General features: G+C 39.7%; 1 protein-coding gene across 4 annotated transcripts in view; it reads left to right on the top strand.

The window, feature by feature from the left end:
- Positions 1-15240, top strand: part of NBEA (neurobeachin) — a 553993-nt gene that overhangs the window by 493386 nt on the left and 45367 nt on the right. For all 4 annotated transcript variants that reach the window (XM_018554206.1, XM_018554199.1, XM_018554191.1 and 1 more), the window contains one exon: positions 5610-5729. In XM_018554206.1, the coding sequence (XP_018409708.1) occupies positions 5610-5729 (120 nt within the window). The remainder of the gene's footprint in view (positions 1-5609; positions 5730-15240) is intronic.

The following is a 15240-nucleotide window of genomic DNA, read 5'->3' as shown; positions in this document are numbered from 1 at the left end:
TGTTAGAATTTCATTTGTTCAAGAACAATTTTCAATCCTGCTTTTTTTTTTTTTCTTTTTTCTGTCGCTACGGTTGAAAATTTCAATTCGACCCATTAACTATTAAAATATTGAATGAACATTCCAAAGTTATATTTTTTCAAATGAAATTTTACTGGTGTATGGCCTTACATGACCAGAAGCCATCGATGGCCAGGCCAAATTTAGACTTGTCAATATGTGGTGGTTAACTTAAAAATAAGTAATTTACATGCTCAAATAGATTTTCTACATATTTTTAAGGACATATACGTTTGTTATTTGGTGCACTGTGTTAATTTTTTAAAAAGTATCCTCTTTTATTCTTGGCGGACAAATGCACAAATAATTTAATGTACTTTTTGTTTAAAGTAATTGTATCTGACAGTGCAACTGTTAAATAATTGGAATTGCAGATGGGCACTGCAGCCTGGGAATGGCAGTGTTCATCTGCAAACTGAAGGTCTTTATTTTTTGTCAAGGGAGCCTCCAGCCTGCATGTGATCAGAACTGACATAAGGATAACATGAACAGGGACCACTCAGATTGGTTCCTGATCATCAGTGGGGCCCAGCAGTCACTGACCACCAGCTGCTGGAGAGGAGAACATATTTTAATGTGTCCTCGGCATGGGACATCGTTAATATACAGATTATGGGCAGGGATGGTTTGGAGGAGAACTTTACTTTTAGAAAAGTTGTCTTATAATCTTTTTCCCCTTAGTGTAACCCTCATAGCAATATACGTGCCTTCAGACAAGCTCAGGAGATTTTCACTGTGGCCCTGCCCAGCATTGCACAGCCTTTATGGGAACCAAGTTGACCCTTTGCACTCTGCTTACCCCATTCATTCAAATGAGTCCATACATATCTGGAAGGCTGAGACCTCAGTATGTAAGGACCAGCCCTAGAACAGCAGGAGGCCAAGCTTTTCCTTAGCATTTGAGCCGTAAGGACTAAGGAAGAATGCAGTAGTCTGCGCTTTATGATACTTGACAAAAGAATGCAAATAGGGATACATTTTCATTAACATTAAAAAAATATTTGGACAAAAAGGCATCGCTATGTGATCATAGTCAACTGACAGTGTTCACTTGATGTGAGCTGATGTGCCTTGTTTCTAGTCCCTTCATTATGACTATGGATCTTAGTAACAGCACTGATAGAGTGTGCCTGAGTGTTCCCATTCCTGCATCTGCAGCCTGCTGTTGCTAAAGCACTGATAAGGAAAAGATAAGAAGTGCTTTGAATTCAGCATGTTTTAGAAGCACAAGTGTGATGTAAAGAATACAGGAGCAAAAGTAGAGCAGTTTTTCAGAGCAACAAATCTGATTGGGTTTCTGGGCAACTTCATTTTTACTTGTGTATTTTTTGCATCAGTGTATTTAAATAAAACTGGCAGACTTATTCATAATGCAGGGCACTATGGGAGTATAAAGCACAGTAATAAAGAACTATATTGCTTAGAGCAGCCAATCAATATTGATACTTCATTTTTTATAATTCAGGCTAGAGAAATAAAAGGAGGTCTCTGGTTTTGTAGCACTCTCCCGTTTTGGACACTTGTATTGAGGTGTCTAAATGTGACCTCATATAATTCTGTGTTATTTGTTTAGCTCACCTGTCTACGTTTATAGATGAGGATAAAAGATAGAATTTGCTTACTCACTTCAGTCAAAAATGTATCCGAATGTGCCATGTGCTTAACAGTGATCACCTCTCTGCCTCTAATTGTGAATGCATTAAAGCTGTCAGGTGTGTGCTCACTGCTCACAGAATCTCGAAAGGCTATCAGTTAAATCAAATACCAGAGTGACTTGAAAATGTAAAATATTCTGAGTAATGCTTACTTGATTGACACATCTATGTAAGAAAATATTCATTTACAGCCACTTGGGTTAATGGAGAAGAGAACATGATTCTGAGATTAGTAACACATATTTTACAAATTTGTGGTGTTAAACGTGTTAGATATGTGTAAGTAAGATGAAAGCAATACTGACTTACATAATCTTGATTAATGCTCGGTTTAAACAATGTCACTTTACTGTGCAACTTGCCAACGCTTCACACTATTTTTAAAACATTTATCAGTATTGATTTGTGAGCTTTAATAAACTATGTATCTAAGACAACATATTCCTCATTCTGAGTTTCCAGACAGCGTACATCATGCAGGAACATCACTGGATCATGAGAACGTTTTGTATAACCATTGTTATGCTTATTATTTAGACTTACCTACTCCCTAACTATTTTATTGTAAGGATTGGCCCCATGTAGGAGTAAAATGTGTCTGGTATTGGAGGCTCAATCCACTAAGTGAAATTGCATGTGTTTGCCATGATGATTATTTCATCATGTGACCTTTTTTTCAGCTCTCATTGGCTGTCATTCTTGAAAATATTGGCACTTGAAGATCGTTATCTAGCTTTGTGCATATATCTGTTGAATGTTTTTCACAGAAAGGGTTGTATTATTTTATGAAGTCATAACTGGGCCTGCCGTGGATTTAGAGTGCTAAGAAAGCATTCAAAAAGCAATGGCATGGATCCCTCATTCAAAAATTGTGTTGATTGCATTAGTTTAACGTCAGTTTGAGATACTACTGAGATTCATTGACAGATGCATTTAACTTTCTTCTGGCTTGCTTCAAGCAGGTTCTCCTTCCCCATACACTTGTATGGGAATGCAAAACCCATTTGAGTTGAACAAAAGCCTGTCGATACAGACCCTTACAACCATATGTGCACACCTGTTTTAATCTGATATGGCAGTATATCATAGATTGTTTTTTAATACAAAACATATTCTCCAACCCTCATTCAGGGCAACTTTGAATTTTTGAGTTTCCTCAGCCGTTGTTTGGTGTGTTTAGTTGTAAAACAATAGAAGATTCATATTTTGGTTCTCTTAAATACGGATTTTTGTTCTTTTAATTACACATGCATTGCTCATGTTACACTTTATTAGACTCTGCAGAGAGTGGTTAGCAAGACTGGTTGGATGGGGAAGAGTTGTCACTGAGTTGTTTTGTAAATTTGGTTCACTTTAGTTTGTTTTTGTTGTTGTTTCCTTTTGTACTGCAATGCTAAGAAAAAAAGGAAATCATCAAAAATGTATTTCCTGTAAACTGTACAAGGGTAAAGAAATTGACAGGAGTAAATAGATATAATAAAGGAAGCATCAATAATTACTAGTGCGTTTGTGATGTGTCTGGATATAACTTCTATATCTGGTTATGAAGACATGGGAGCCTCTCTGTCAATCATAGCCCCATAATATGTTTCTGTGGATTGGGATTGCCTATTGGTTTCACAGCACATAAATGTACACATTCTGTTGGACTGTACCTCTCTGTTACTTGACAAGGTGAGCAGATACATGGCTCCCAGCTTTCCCACGTTCTCTTGTAACTTTATCCAAATGTTCCCAAAGAAAAATAAAGTCCAGTTCCATAATAAAAGTTTATTTGTATGGGATACAGGCTATTAGGGCCCCTGGGCCAAGCTAGGTGACCCCAAGCTCATTATGAATTCTGTGTGCAAGCCAAAAACACCATTGTACCAAAGCCACATCACTCCTCGATCTGCTAGTATATTTAAAGAAGCTTAGGTTTATCTGGCCATTACTGATGGTGAACATAAAATATGCATGTTTATATTAGTGTTATTAGTAATATTTGTATTTCAGAGTAAATGTTGCAGCTGTTAAGTTTGTGAACCATAAATGTTATACAGTGTGCTGAAATAACAAGGTCATGACGTTTAAAGGGCCACTAAACCTAAAGCACCAGTGAGCTTATATAAAGGATCTCTTGATAGGGCTCACAGAGAGCGGTCCAAAATCATAGGAGGCATTTTCAACATTGATATCTGGCATTGGAGAAGCGCTTTTAATGCCTCTCTGCAGCCTATTAACGCTGATGTGGGATAATGCAATAGCAACCGCCCAGTGTAATTCACACATGGGCGTTAGCGTTGTGTTGCTGTGTGTCACAAAGTAGAGTGCATGTTGCATTCTGGAGGCATTGCCACTGGACAAATGCCTCCATTGAAGTATATTGAAACTACTTGCAGGGCATTTTGCAAGTGCTTATGCCGACTCCATAATGCCTTGAAAATGCCTGCTAAATGCCTTGCTAATGCTATAGGCACGTTAATCAGCGCTGCTCTTTCATTAAATTCTCAACACAGGTGTGAAAGAACCCTAACTGAGCCATTAGTTACTTCAGTAGTTATATTGGTACATCACGCTTAGCCAGCTTAGCCATTCACATAGAAGTGAGCTGCTTTCTGTGCATGTCATGGTTTCATTTTTTTCTTAGTCCAGGTGTGACTATCAAAAAATACCTATTGTATTTACACTATACTTCAGAATCACATGTGTGCATACAGCATCTGACTTTCTTCATGAATTGTAGAGGCTACTCCCCATCTCTGTAATGTAATGCTGGAGTATGCAATTTTATTGTAAGCTATTACTTGACTGTTGCCAACTGAGCATGTTTAAGTAAATATGATTTGTTATTTAAAAGCCATGTAAGCAGATCATATAGGCAGCATGCTGGTATAATCTACCACCAACTGTGGACAAAGCCATACAACAGCTTTAAAATAATTGGCGTATTTGCAACTCTGATTGCTGACCTAGAGTGAAAATTTACTGCTTTTATTAAACTTTTTTTGTTCTGCTGAAGGCAGTTTTTTCCATACAGACTGTAAAAAAGTGATTATAATTTATATTATGTACTGCCACAAATTCCCTGATACATTGTGGTATCTGGAAATATAAATTTGCAGTTTTAATGCACGTACAGGTGATGGTAAAATTGATGTTTTTTATTGTTTGATACATATGTGCAAATGTATAAAGAGTTTACTTTAAGGAAAACCAGTAACAATTGGGTCTATGCAAGAATTAGAGAATTCTGATTTTTTTTTTAAATACAAAAGCTTACATATAGAATAGTTATAACTGCGCCTTTATTTATCTGTACTTTGCCTGTGTCAGACTTTCCAAATTAATTAGTTAGAATGAGAAAGGGAAAGAGCGACTTTCAGATTTTTATTGTTATGAAAAAAAAATGTATTTGGAGTTGGGCTATAAGAATGAATATTCAGATTCTTGTGTAAGCCCAGTCATTTCTCTTTACATGGGTCTTTCACTATTAATCAGAAAATGGAAAAGGCCCCTGCATGCTGGTGAAGCTTGATTGGCTTGGATCTCCCCATTTAGCTTTCCCACCATTCAGCTGTGTGCAGTATCGAAACACATCCCAAAGCCTGTAAAGCTCAGGATTTTTAGTCTGGCCCAGATCCTGCTTGGAAGTCCAATTCTGTGCAGCACAAAAAAAGTTCAGCTGCTCCGAGCACTCAAGAACATTTGTTTGTACTATAAAAAGCTGATCAAGGTGTTACGGAAAAGGAAAACATGTTGAAATTTGTGAATGCCCTTAAAATACTTAAACTAGCGTATGTAAGGAAGCCTGTGTGTGTTCTCAAAATCCAATAAATAAGATTTGCAAAGGGTAAAAAAGAAAAAAGGATTTAAAAACCCAAACTGATTCCCTTATTTATTTATTTTTTGTAGGAACCTTTCACTACATTTTTCCTTAATGCCAATGAAGAAAAGTTTGACCATCCAGATCGAACATTCTCTGCTGTGGCGAGGTCGTGGAGAAACTGCCAAAGAGACACGTCTGATGTAAAGGTAAAAAAGCATTGTGTTCCATTATAATGATGCCAATGAAAATAGGGCCAGCTACCGAAACATTATGTTTGTCTACTTCAGTACCACAGAAAGAACATAACATTTAATGTACAACCAGTACTACTGATTTACAATAATATGTATAAATGACTGGAGAATAATGTACCAGATCTTCAGCCTACTCCTCGTCTTGAAGGCCACATTCTTTAGCAGGCAAACTCTCTGGAGGCAGAAGGGTAGACGTTCTGTCCTTATCTGATCATTTGTCATGCTAATCCTGGCCTACAGAAATAAATAAGGAGTTAATTTTTTTTGCATTAATATACTTAGTTATCTTACATTTAGCATAAGGAACATGGAACTGTGCTTCACACATGTAGCCATGCAGGTAAGGGACATCGGTGAAAATAACCTACTGGAGACCTTTCCTCTGACTGTGCTGAAAATGGAATGTCATGAGTTAAAGTGAAGTTCTAGTCAACTACACTCACCAATCTAGTTGCCACATTTGACAATCTAAAAAGCAGTTTTCCCTGTTCAAAATCAGCATTGCCTCACCAGTGCTTGGCTGCCCTCAGAGACTAGGTGATACAACAAGCCTATGGGAGGTTCTTATTAATATCCTCTACAGAAGACACTCATAGTAGAAACAAATATTGGGGTCATGTCAGTTGCTGGGAGCATTGTTGCCTTGGGTAATGTAAACAAAAGTGGCCCCAGAGGGGCGCTCTTATGGGCTTTCTATGCAGACACAATCTTATGGGCTTTCTATGCAGACAGATGCTGTAAAGTGTGAACAAGTGGCTTGGATTTTCTGTGAAAGCTTTTGTAAACCTTGCCAAAATTTGTAAGAAACTGTTTTCTTTGTTTATGGAGTGTAAAATCAAGACATTCCAAAGTGCATTGTAATCGATGGGGAAGGCAAAACGGAATGGAACTAAAGTCCCGAAGTAACAAATTGTTCGTTTTTTTGGGGTGCAAAAGAGATATTTAAAGTCTTTTGCCAAAAACATTTGCTCCATTTTCATAGCAGATTTGCTCAATCTTGGCATGCCAAGAAAAAGCCATGTGCTGGGGATGATGTAGGGGGTAGATGGCGTTGTTACAAAAGTGGAGATTGGGACTTTGACTTATCACCGTTTGAGGAGGGCACGCTAGGAGGTAAGTACAATTATACTGTTGATACCCCACACAATTTATTTTAGCCTTAAAGTGTTTTTTTGTCATATTCAAGAGTGCATTGAACTTTAAATGGCTCCTGAGCCGTAGGGAGGCCCTGGATTGTTCAAAAAAGGCTTCTCTTTAGCAGGGAACATGATGTTAAATATTGAGGAAAACAAAGCTGAACCCTAACTTTTCAAACAAAAGGACAAAAATAGCGAAAACAATTAACATTTTGGCAAAACCAAAAGCTAATTTGAGGAAATGTTAGCAAAATTACTCTGCTTGTCTCTATTGTTTATACTCCACTATAATTGGAGGGCTTAATTACATATCTGCTCTTGCAGATGTTTTTATATTTCTGGAAGTTTATTGTTTCAGAATATGGTTATACACGGTTGTATACATATTTGTGTGTCTGCTACTGTTTTTCTTTTGTATATGCATGTGTGTGCAGCCTTAAAATAGTCACTTAGGCTCCACCCCTGTTGACCACACTCCCATGTCAGAATTCTTGCTGTTAATTTAAAACCTACATTTTTCTTTGGGGGGCACATGCTTTACATGCTCATCTGCCATTGGACTGTAAAATCTATTAGCCAGGAGTCTGAAAAGAAGCGATTTTTATATGGCAGATTGTCTTGTAATGCTTCTCCATATTCCCTACAGTTCATTTAAATTTGCACATGAAGTAAAGAATTAAAACCGCATATATACATCTTGGTCCTGACCAAGAAAAACCTTTTGACACATAAGACTATGCTTAATACTTTTTAAATAACCCTATCATACTTGTGTAATAGTTGTCAATGCCAGTGTAATTATCCTCTGTATTTTGCCTGCCACATTGTAAATATGTTACCATGTCACTGTCAGTAATTAATGTGTCCTTTTATTTAACCCTATAAAGTGATTGCTCAGGAAGTTGTTCTGGAATTGAACATCTGTGCAGGGAATAATTTTGAAAGCAGACTTAACAATCCTGCAAGAATTATTGTAGCTGTTTAAAACAATTGATGTTTGTTTGATCTTGAGTACTGAAGGTTTTCTGCTTCTATTAAAATTTCTGCTTTAATTTAGATCAAATGTTTGTGCAACAGAGGTAAGAGGAGAAATACAATAAATTCTGCTTTCCCGCTGTTAACTCAATATTTGGTCTACTCCATAAAACACAGCAGGAATTGGATTTGACCTTAAAGTGTCATATTGTAACGGCTTACCCGACACCGTGCTTGCATGGCCTGGGGCAATTAATAAAGCATTAATGACAAGATCCATTTAAAATGTGGACTTTTTCTCTTTAGCCACGGCTTTTTGCTTCTCTAGCCTGGGGATATTATGCAACAACGCACATTAGATTAATCCAGCCAACACAGAGCACCGTGAACTTGATAGAGAATCTTAGTTATTGCCTGTTTTGCACACTGTTCATGCTTAGTGTTTGGTCGTGACCATAAAAGTGCTCAGTCTGTGGTCATAGTGTATGTTTAAGGTTTGCAGTCTGTAATCTTAGGGAGCTTCAACATGCAGATTTTTTTCATTTATCAATGTAATGAAGTTTAGGGTTTCATCATTACAAATTTTAATATCAACTCTATTTTGTATAAATCTTCAGAGGCAACGCCACTGACTAGGGATGTCCTGATACCACTTTTTCAGGACCAAATACAAGTACAAGTACTTCCACTCATGCACTTGCCGATAACAATTACCGATACTTTTTCTTAAAGGGACAGGTGCCTTTAAATTATCCATAGTACAACTACATGTTATGTACTATGGATCATGATTTAACCTATTCATGTTAGCAGGGGAGAATTGTAAATCTATTGCTGTAGTGGAGGTGTGTGCTGTATATATGTACTACATATACATTACACACGTCCAGTACACTATAGCAATAGATTTACAGCCAGCCCTGTCCCAGCTTCCCTCACAGTTTCACTCCGATCCCTGTTGCCTTAAGCGGTGCCTCTTGTAGTCGGCGCTGGGCAGGATCGCTGCATCGTGTCTCGGTGCTCAGCTTGTGGGAGGCGCTCGCAATTCTGCCCTGCTAACATGAATAGGTTAAATCATGATATGTGAGAGAGTCTGCGCTCCTAGAGCAGCTGAGAAGTGAAAGGAGAAATCTCCTTTCATTTCATGAACCATAGTACATATACAGCACACACGTCCAGTACACTGCAGTAATAGGGTTACAATTATCCCCTGCAAACATGAATAGGTTAAATCATGATCCATAGCACATAATAGTACATAATATGTAGTTGTACTACGGATCATTTAACCCATTCATGTTAGCAGGTCAGAATTGTAAGTCTACTGCTGCAGTGCATTCTATATGTAGCACATATACAGTGCATATAGAATGCACTGCAGCAGTAGATTGTTCTAGTTCACACAAAACACTAAGCCCGTGTGGGGTCCTAATTTAGGTGGCCGACGACTGTCTGGAGTGCCGCCCACCGGAGCAGCAGTGACGCGACGCGGTAAGTAAAAAAAAACAGCGCAAGCTTCGGCGCTTTGTATCAGGGGATTTTGACAAGTACTTGTCAAAATGCCCTGCATCGGTCCCGATACCGATGCTTGTATCGGTATCGGGACATCCCTAATACAGCTATTGCAACACAGATGTGGATGAAAAGTCAGCTGGAAGCGGAAAGTTGCCACCAATCCTTGTGCAATTACCTGCATGGCTGGAGGAGGAGGAGTCACAGGAGAAGTGATGGTCATGTGACAGCCATAGGAGGAGTGACAGTCATGTGACAGCCATAGGAGGAGTGACAGTCATGCGACAGCCATAGGAAGAGTGACAGTCATGTGACAGGAGGCAATTTATTATCAACAAAAACACAGCAACTAAGGACAGAGAGATCACTTTATAAGCCCCTCCCGCCCGCTTCCAGGTCACGTGTTTAGGTCGCACTCACCCTCATTGTTCCCCTCCAGGTGGGTGACCTGCACCTCTCTGTGCCCCGCAGCTGAGCTCAGCCCCCTCTGAACAACGCTGCCGTGTCAAACTCCCCATTGCCGGGCAGTGTGAGAGCGCGCCAACTACAGCCGCACACAAGAAGTCCAACCGGACTGCAGGGAGGCGTCTCGTCGTCGCTGGAACTTGTGACTGACACTCCCCTGCTATCTGATTGGTCTAGGCGCTGACAGAGGATTCGTCTACCTTAAACAAGCCCGCGTATTAACGGAGTGGACTCAGGCACAAGGATTTTCCTCACATGCGAGCGCCGCCCACCGAAGCAGCAGTGACGCGACGCTCGGCGGGGAGCAGAGGGGCGACATTGGTGTGGAGTCCCGAAACATGCAGTGCCGGGCGGTAAGTTGCTTTCTACATTTAGTCCTGCTTTGGGAAGGCAGGACTAAATATAGTGTCAGGAAGCCGCTTGTTCGTTTACAAGTGATCGCGGCGATGTCGCCGCAATCACTTGTAATGTGTCTGCAGCCTGTCCGTCCTCCCCGCACCGACCTCTCTCCTCTGGCTCCTTCCTCGGGACTCCGTTCTCCCCCTGGCCGCCGATGCAGGGAGCAGTGTGTAAACAGTGAGAGGGGAGAGCTTCCTCTCTCAGCTGTCACAGGAGTTCCAGCACAGTGCTGCATTGGAGGTGACAGGGTCAATAGAGAGAACCTGTCACCTCCAAATGCTATCACACAGGGGCTTGTTAGCTCCTGTGTGATAGCAATAAGGTTAAATGAAAACAAATTTGATAAAAAAGATCATAATAAGAAATAAAAATTAAATGAAATATGGTTTGGAAGGGAGGGGGGCGGATTGCGGAACCTGGCTTTGGGGCAGCAGGGAGAGTAAATCCAGCCCTGTCTGTAACAACTAGCTATAACAGGCTGGCAAGTTCTCGGAGTCAGCCCAATGGTCAGATAAACGTGTGCATGAGGTGCAGTTCTGTTAGTATAGCAAAGTTCAATGATCCTTTGTACCAGTATTATAAGTGGGTTATTACTGGTTGGTTTTGTTGAATGGCATTCAATAATTTGGCTGCTCCCAGTGCTGTTGTAAAGACACATTAGAGCTTGCCACGGCTAAGGTAGCATTGCTGTGCAGTTTAGGATCTTCACTTGTCCCCTGAGTTGTCCTTGTCTTCTGCTGATGTCATTACAGATGCAGGACATCACGCTCTGGCTTATTTTTTTGGTTGTAAGGCATCGCACAGGGTTATTCACTAAAGGGTGAAGAGTTTGGAGAAGGCAGGAGAAGTGAACAATCTAGGACAACATAGCAGAACTAGAAAGTGAGCTGAATTGGATCATTTTTCCAAATCAGATATTTGGGCCTAGATTGCTCACTTCTCCTGCCTTCTGCAGACTCTTCACCCTTTTGTGAATAACCCTGATAGTCTTTAATGACTGGGCTGACTTATTGCAGGCCCATTCAGGGTGACAGCTGTAGCAGCTACTGATAATGCAAAGGGGCTCCTTGGAAGATGACTGTAATATTTTTAGTGATGCTTTCCTCATGTTACTAAGAAGCATGCATTTTGCATGGAATACCTTTAACCTATTTAATGTGGTACTATGTGCCTTTTTATGACTTCAGGTCTTTCAGGTGATTACCAAGCTGGCAGTCAGTGTATTAAAATCCCAGCTCCTTTAGTGTGACTTAATGGGCTGTTGCATTTGTATTTTTATGATCATATTTTAGTTTACCTACGTCTCTGCTGAATGCTGAAAAAATAAGGGTTCATATTTTCTAGCAGCATGAGTACAAGGTACTGATGTAGACTGTGTTGGCAGAGCTGCCCACAATGGAGATCCTGTTCAGTGATACACCCACTTCCTGTAAAACTCTACTGACAAAGCTGACCATACATATCCATGAGAGTGGAGGATAGCACAAGGGTTGCAAATATTGTGCTTTACTAATAAAGTTAGTATAATAAAGTAAATATAAGTATAAACTTTAAAAGGGTGCAATGTTTTTAAAATCAAACCCCAAAATTCACATGTATGTCACATAAACAGGGTTTATTAAAGTATCTCTAAACCCAAGAACAAAACTGTAATATATTGCAGCTTTTCATTCCTTAGATGTGGAGGCTGCATTAGTTGTTTGTTATTTGTTTTTTCCAAAAACATTTTCTGCAAGTCCAAAAAAATAAATATCTTTTGATCCTGTCAGAATATTATTGCCCTTGTAACATCTGCCATGAACTGAAAACTAGTCAATCATATCTGAATTTTGTGAGCTTCAAACCCCCCCCTTCCGTTTTTAAAGGGGGGGGGGGGGTAGGGTTTGTAATCCAAACAAGGAGAGAAGCCTAGGGTGACATGGCTGCTCCATCATTGATACAGTAAAGTTGAGAGAGCTTTGTCACCCTTGGACAGGGCATTTGGATCAGATGAAAATAAATGAAAAAACCAAACAACAGAAAACTAATGCAGCCACCAAATCTAAAGACTGGTAAGCTGCTTTAATATAATTATAACATTGGTTAATAAGAAGCAAACATTTTTTAAAGTTCCAATGGTCCTTCTTTGTTAATGAAAAGAATATGTAAGAAGAATCATGGCTAGTAGAATGATATATCGGGAAGCTGGTCACCCGGAAACAACCTTAGCTCACTCTGCCGTCTGATGGCTTTTCCTATTTCTGCCCTCTCCCAACCTTCCTTATAACAGCTGACATCTAAAGAACCTACTGTTGAACGCTAATCTGACCCTAAAGCCTCTCAAAATTGTTTTACGACTTTCTGGATATAATTTGTTGTTGTTTGAAAGGGTTGCTGTGACAAGATGTCGTTAAGGTGACATAGTGTAAATTAATACACTTAATGGAGATGATGTGGACTGACTTACTGACCCGTAGTGAGCCCGTTCCAACTTAATAGATGCCCAGGGATCAACTTTTGCTGAGAAGAAATATGGAAGCCATAAAACTCTCGGTGATAGTGATAGGAGAGTGAAAAACACCTCCTTCAGGCTTTCATTTTGTAGAGTAGCCATAAAAACAGTAAGCTTTTCTAGCGGAATGTATTAAAATGAAATGTCAGTTTTGATTCAGGAGGTATACAGTTTTGATAGCGTTAATAGTCGCCTTTTATCACGCCGAGACATTCCTGAAAATCTCTTTAATTTTTCAACAGCTCAGGCCTGTCACAGGCCTGTAAATTACAAATGTGTTTTGAGATTTTCTCCAACGCAGCACAGTATGCCAGTAAATGTATTTTCAAGTTTTAATAAAGCAGTAAAACAATTTGGATCACATATACAAAGGTGGCCTATCAGTTATTCTGTGTTTTATTGCCAAATATGAAGCCTCTATGTCTCACATATGAAGCCTTCATGTCTTAGCATAGCTTCCATATGAATTGTTTGTTTTCTTTGCTGATACAGATACATAACAACCATATCTATTAGAAAAACATACAAGGTATTGATATAGGGACCCCCTTCCCCACAAATACACCCAGTGCTTTTGGTTTAAAAGTACAGTATATGTAAAACCATTGAAAAAAAGTTGCCCTTGCAGTACGTCTACCTCCCCACTGCAAGGGTTAACTGCTCAATAAATCTGATGACATACTTAACTTATTCCTCGCTCCCACAGGTTTCCTCCCCTTCGTGCAACCAGTCCCCGAAGCCTCTTCCCTTTGCTGCCCAGCTGGTCACAGCTCTATAACATCATCCCATACAATGCAGGACCAGAAGTCCTGCATTGCAAGGAAGGATGCTGAGGGCTCACCCATAACCTGAGACATTATCCCGGTCCGCAGCTGCAGAGATCGGGATATGTCTCAGTGCCTGTGATTGGCGCTGTCGGCTTCCTGGCGGGCTCGGCACGTGGAGCTGCGAACACGCCCAAGCCCATCACTAATGGGGACTACAAGCGGCCATGTGCATGCAGATAGGTAGTGGCTGCACAGAGGCTACAGGAGATCAGGAGCACATAGATGCGGCAAAGCTTAAAAAAAGTTGCTTTAGCAAACTAATTGTCATTCAGGTAGGGTTTACATCTACTTTCAGTTTAGGGTAGACTCCATAGGGTTTACTCTGCAACCAGCTTCCAATATCTCTTGGAGACTGTAGTACTGTGTGCACCATAGTTTACAGGTCTGCTTACCTGCATTACATGCTCCTCCTTTTTGAGCTTTTCATTATTTTTAAATAAAAGTACACCTGTCACAAGCCTGTGCAATCCACACTGAGTGTAGGTTAAAAATGCAAAGATTACCCTCAGATGTCAAGCCAAAACAAACAGTAGATCCAGAGGTATTGACTGCTGAATGTTTATGCAAATCCCCCAACTTCTGAGCCTCGCCAATGGTCAGGTAATATGTTAGCTGACCGCAATGTCCATTGGGAAGGTTTGGGACATAGTTAGGAACGGGGACCATGCATATTACATTTTAGCTGCCATACCTGTTGATCTGTTGATTTGATAAGGACCTAATGTTTATGCATTTTTCATCATTTGCTTAGCTACATCAGGTGGACTGATCCTTTAAAGTAAACCTATGGTGAGGGATATGGAGGCTGTCATTGCTGACTTCTCTTTCTGAAATTGCTATATGCCTGGATATCCTGCTGACCCTTTTGCTATAACATTTTGGCTCATTGACCAGGAACTACTCTGCAGATAGAGTTCTTACTCTTCTTTGACCTTTATGATCTGCATTCTTGTTCTAGTCACCTCATACAGCTCATGTACTTGCTGCCCTCAATAGACAGTTATGTTAAAGTGAAAGTCCAGGCAAAATAGTTTTAAAAAAAACAAAATTTTTCATACAGTTCTGCAATACATGCACATTTCTCCACAAAAAAATAACTGTTTGCGTGCCAGAAATATATTGTGCTCCTCCCACTTTGTCATGACAACACTGTATTTTTCAGCTCTACATTTCAAAAGATATGGTGTCAGCCCTGGCTATTTAATTTCTGATGCATTACAAAAAAAAGGGCCTCTCCTTATCTCCTCCCCCCTCCTCATGTCTATATCGCCTCCATGTCCACAGGCAGAGAGCACAGGCATTTGAGCGCACAAGACTCTTAGCAAAATCAACACTTACTTTTTGCACTTCTTGAACAAATATAACAAAACATTTTCAGTGGGTATATATTTAGCAGATTGTCACTACTAAACATTTCTAAAAGTATGTTTGTTGTTTTTTTGAAGATATGGGTAAAGGTCCACTTTCAGTTTTACATAGGCTTTAAGGATTGATAAGTAAAAAGATTGATAGGTACATTAATGTTTGTGAATTGGCCTTTACATTGATCTCATTATAATGGCTATTAAGTCAATTTAATATTAGTACTAGTAGTGGTAAAATACAATTTACAGAGCAGGCTATATAAAGTGCTCTGAACCTTTGTAAATTAATTCTCT

Source organism: Nanorana parkeri, unplaced genomic scaffold (genome assembly GCF_000935625.1).
Source record: "Nanorana parkeri isolate BGI_ZX_2015 unplaced genomic scaffold, ASM93562v1 scaffold8, whole genome shotgun sequence".
NCBI lineage: Eukaryota > Metazoa > Chordata > Amphibia > Anura > Dicroglossidae > Nanorana > Nanorana parkeri.
Note: the sequence above shows the minus strand (reverse complement) of the source record. Positions and strands in the feature narration are given on the sequence as shown.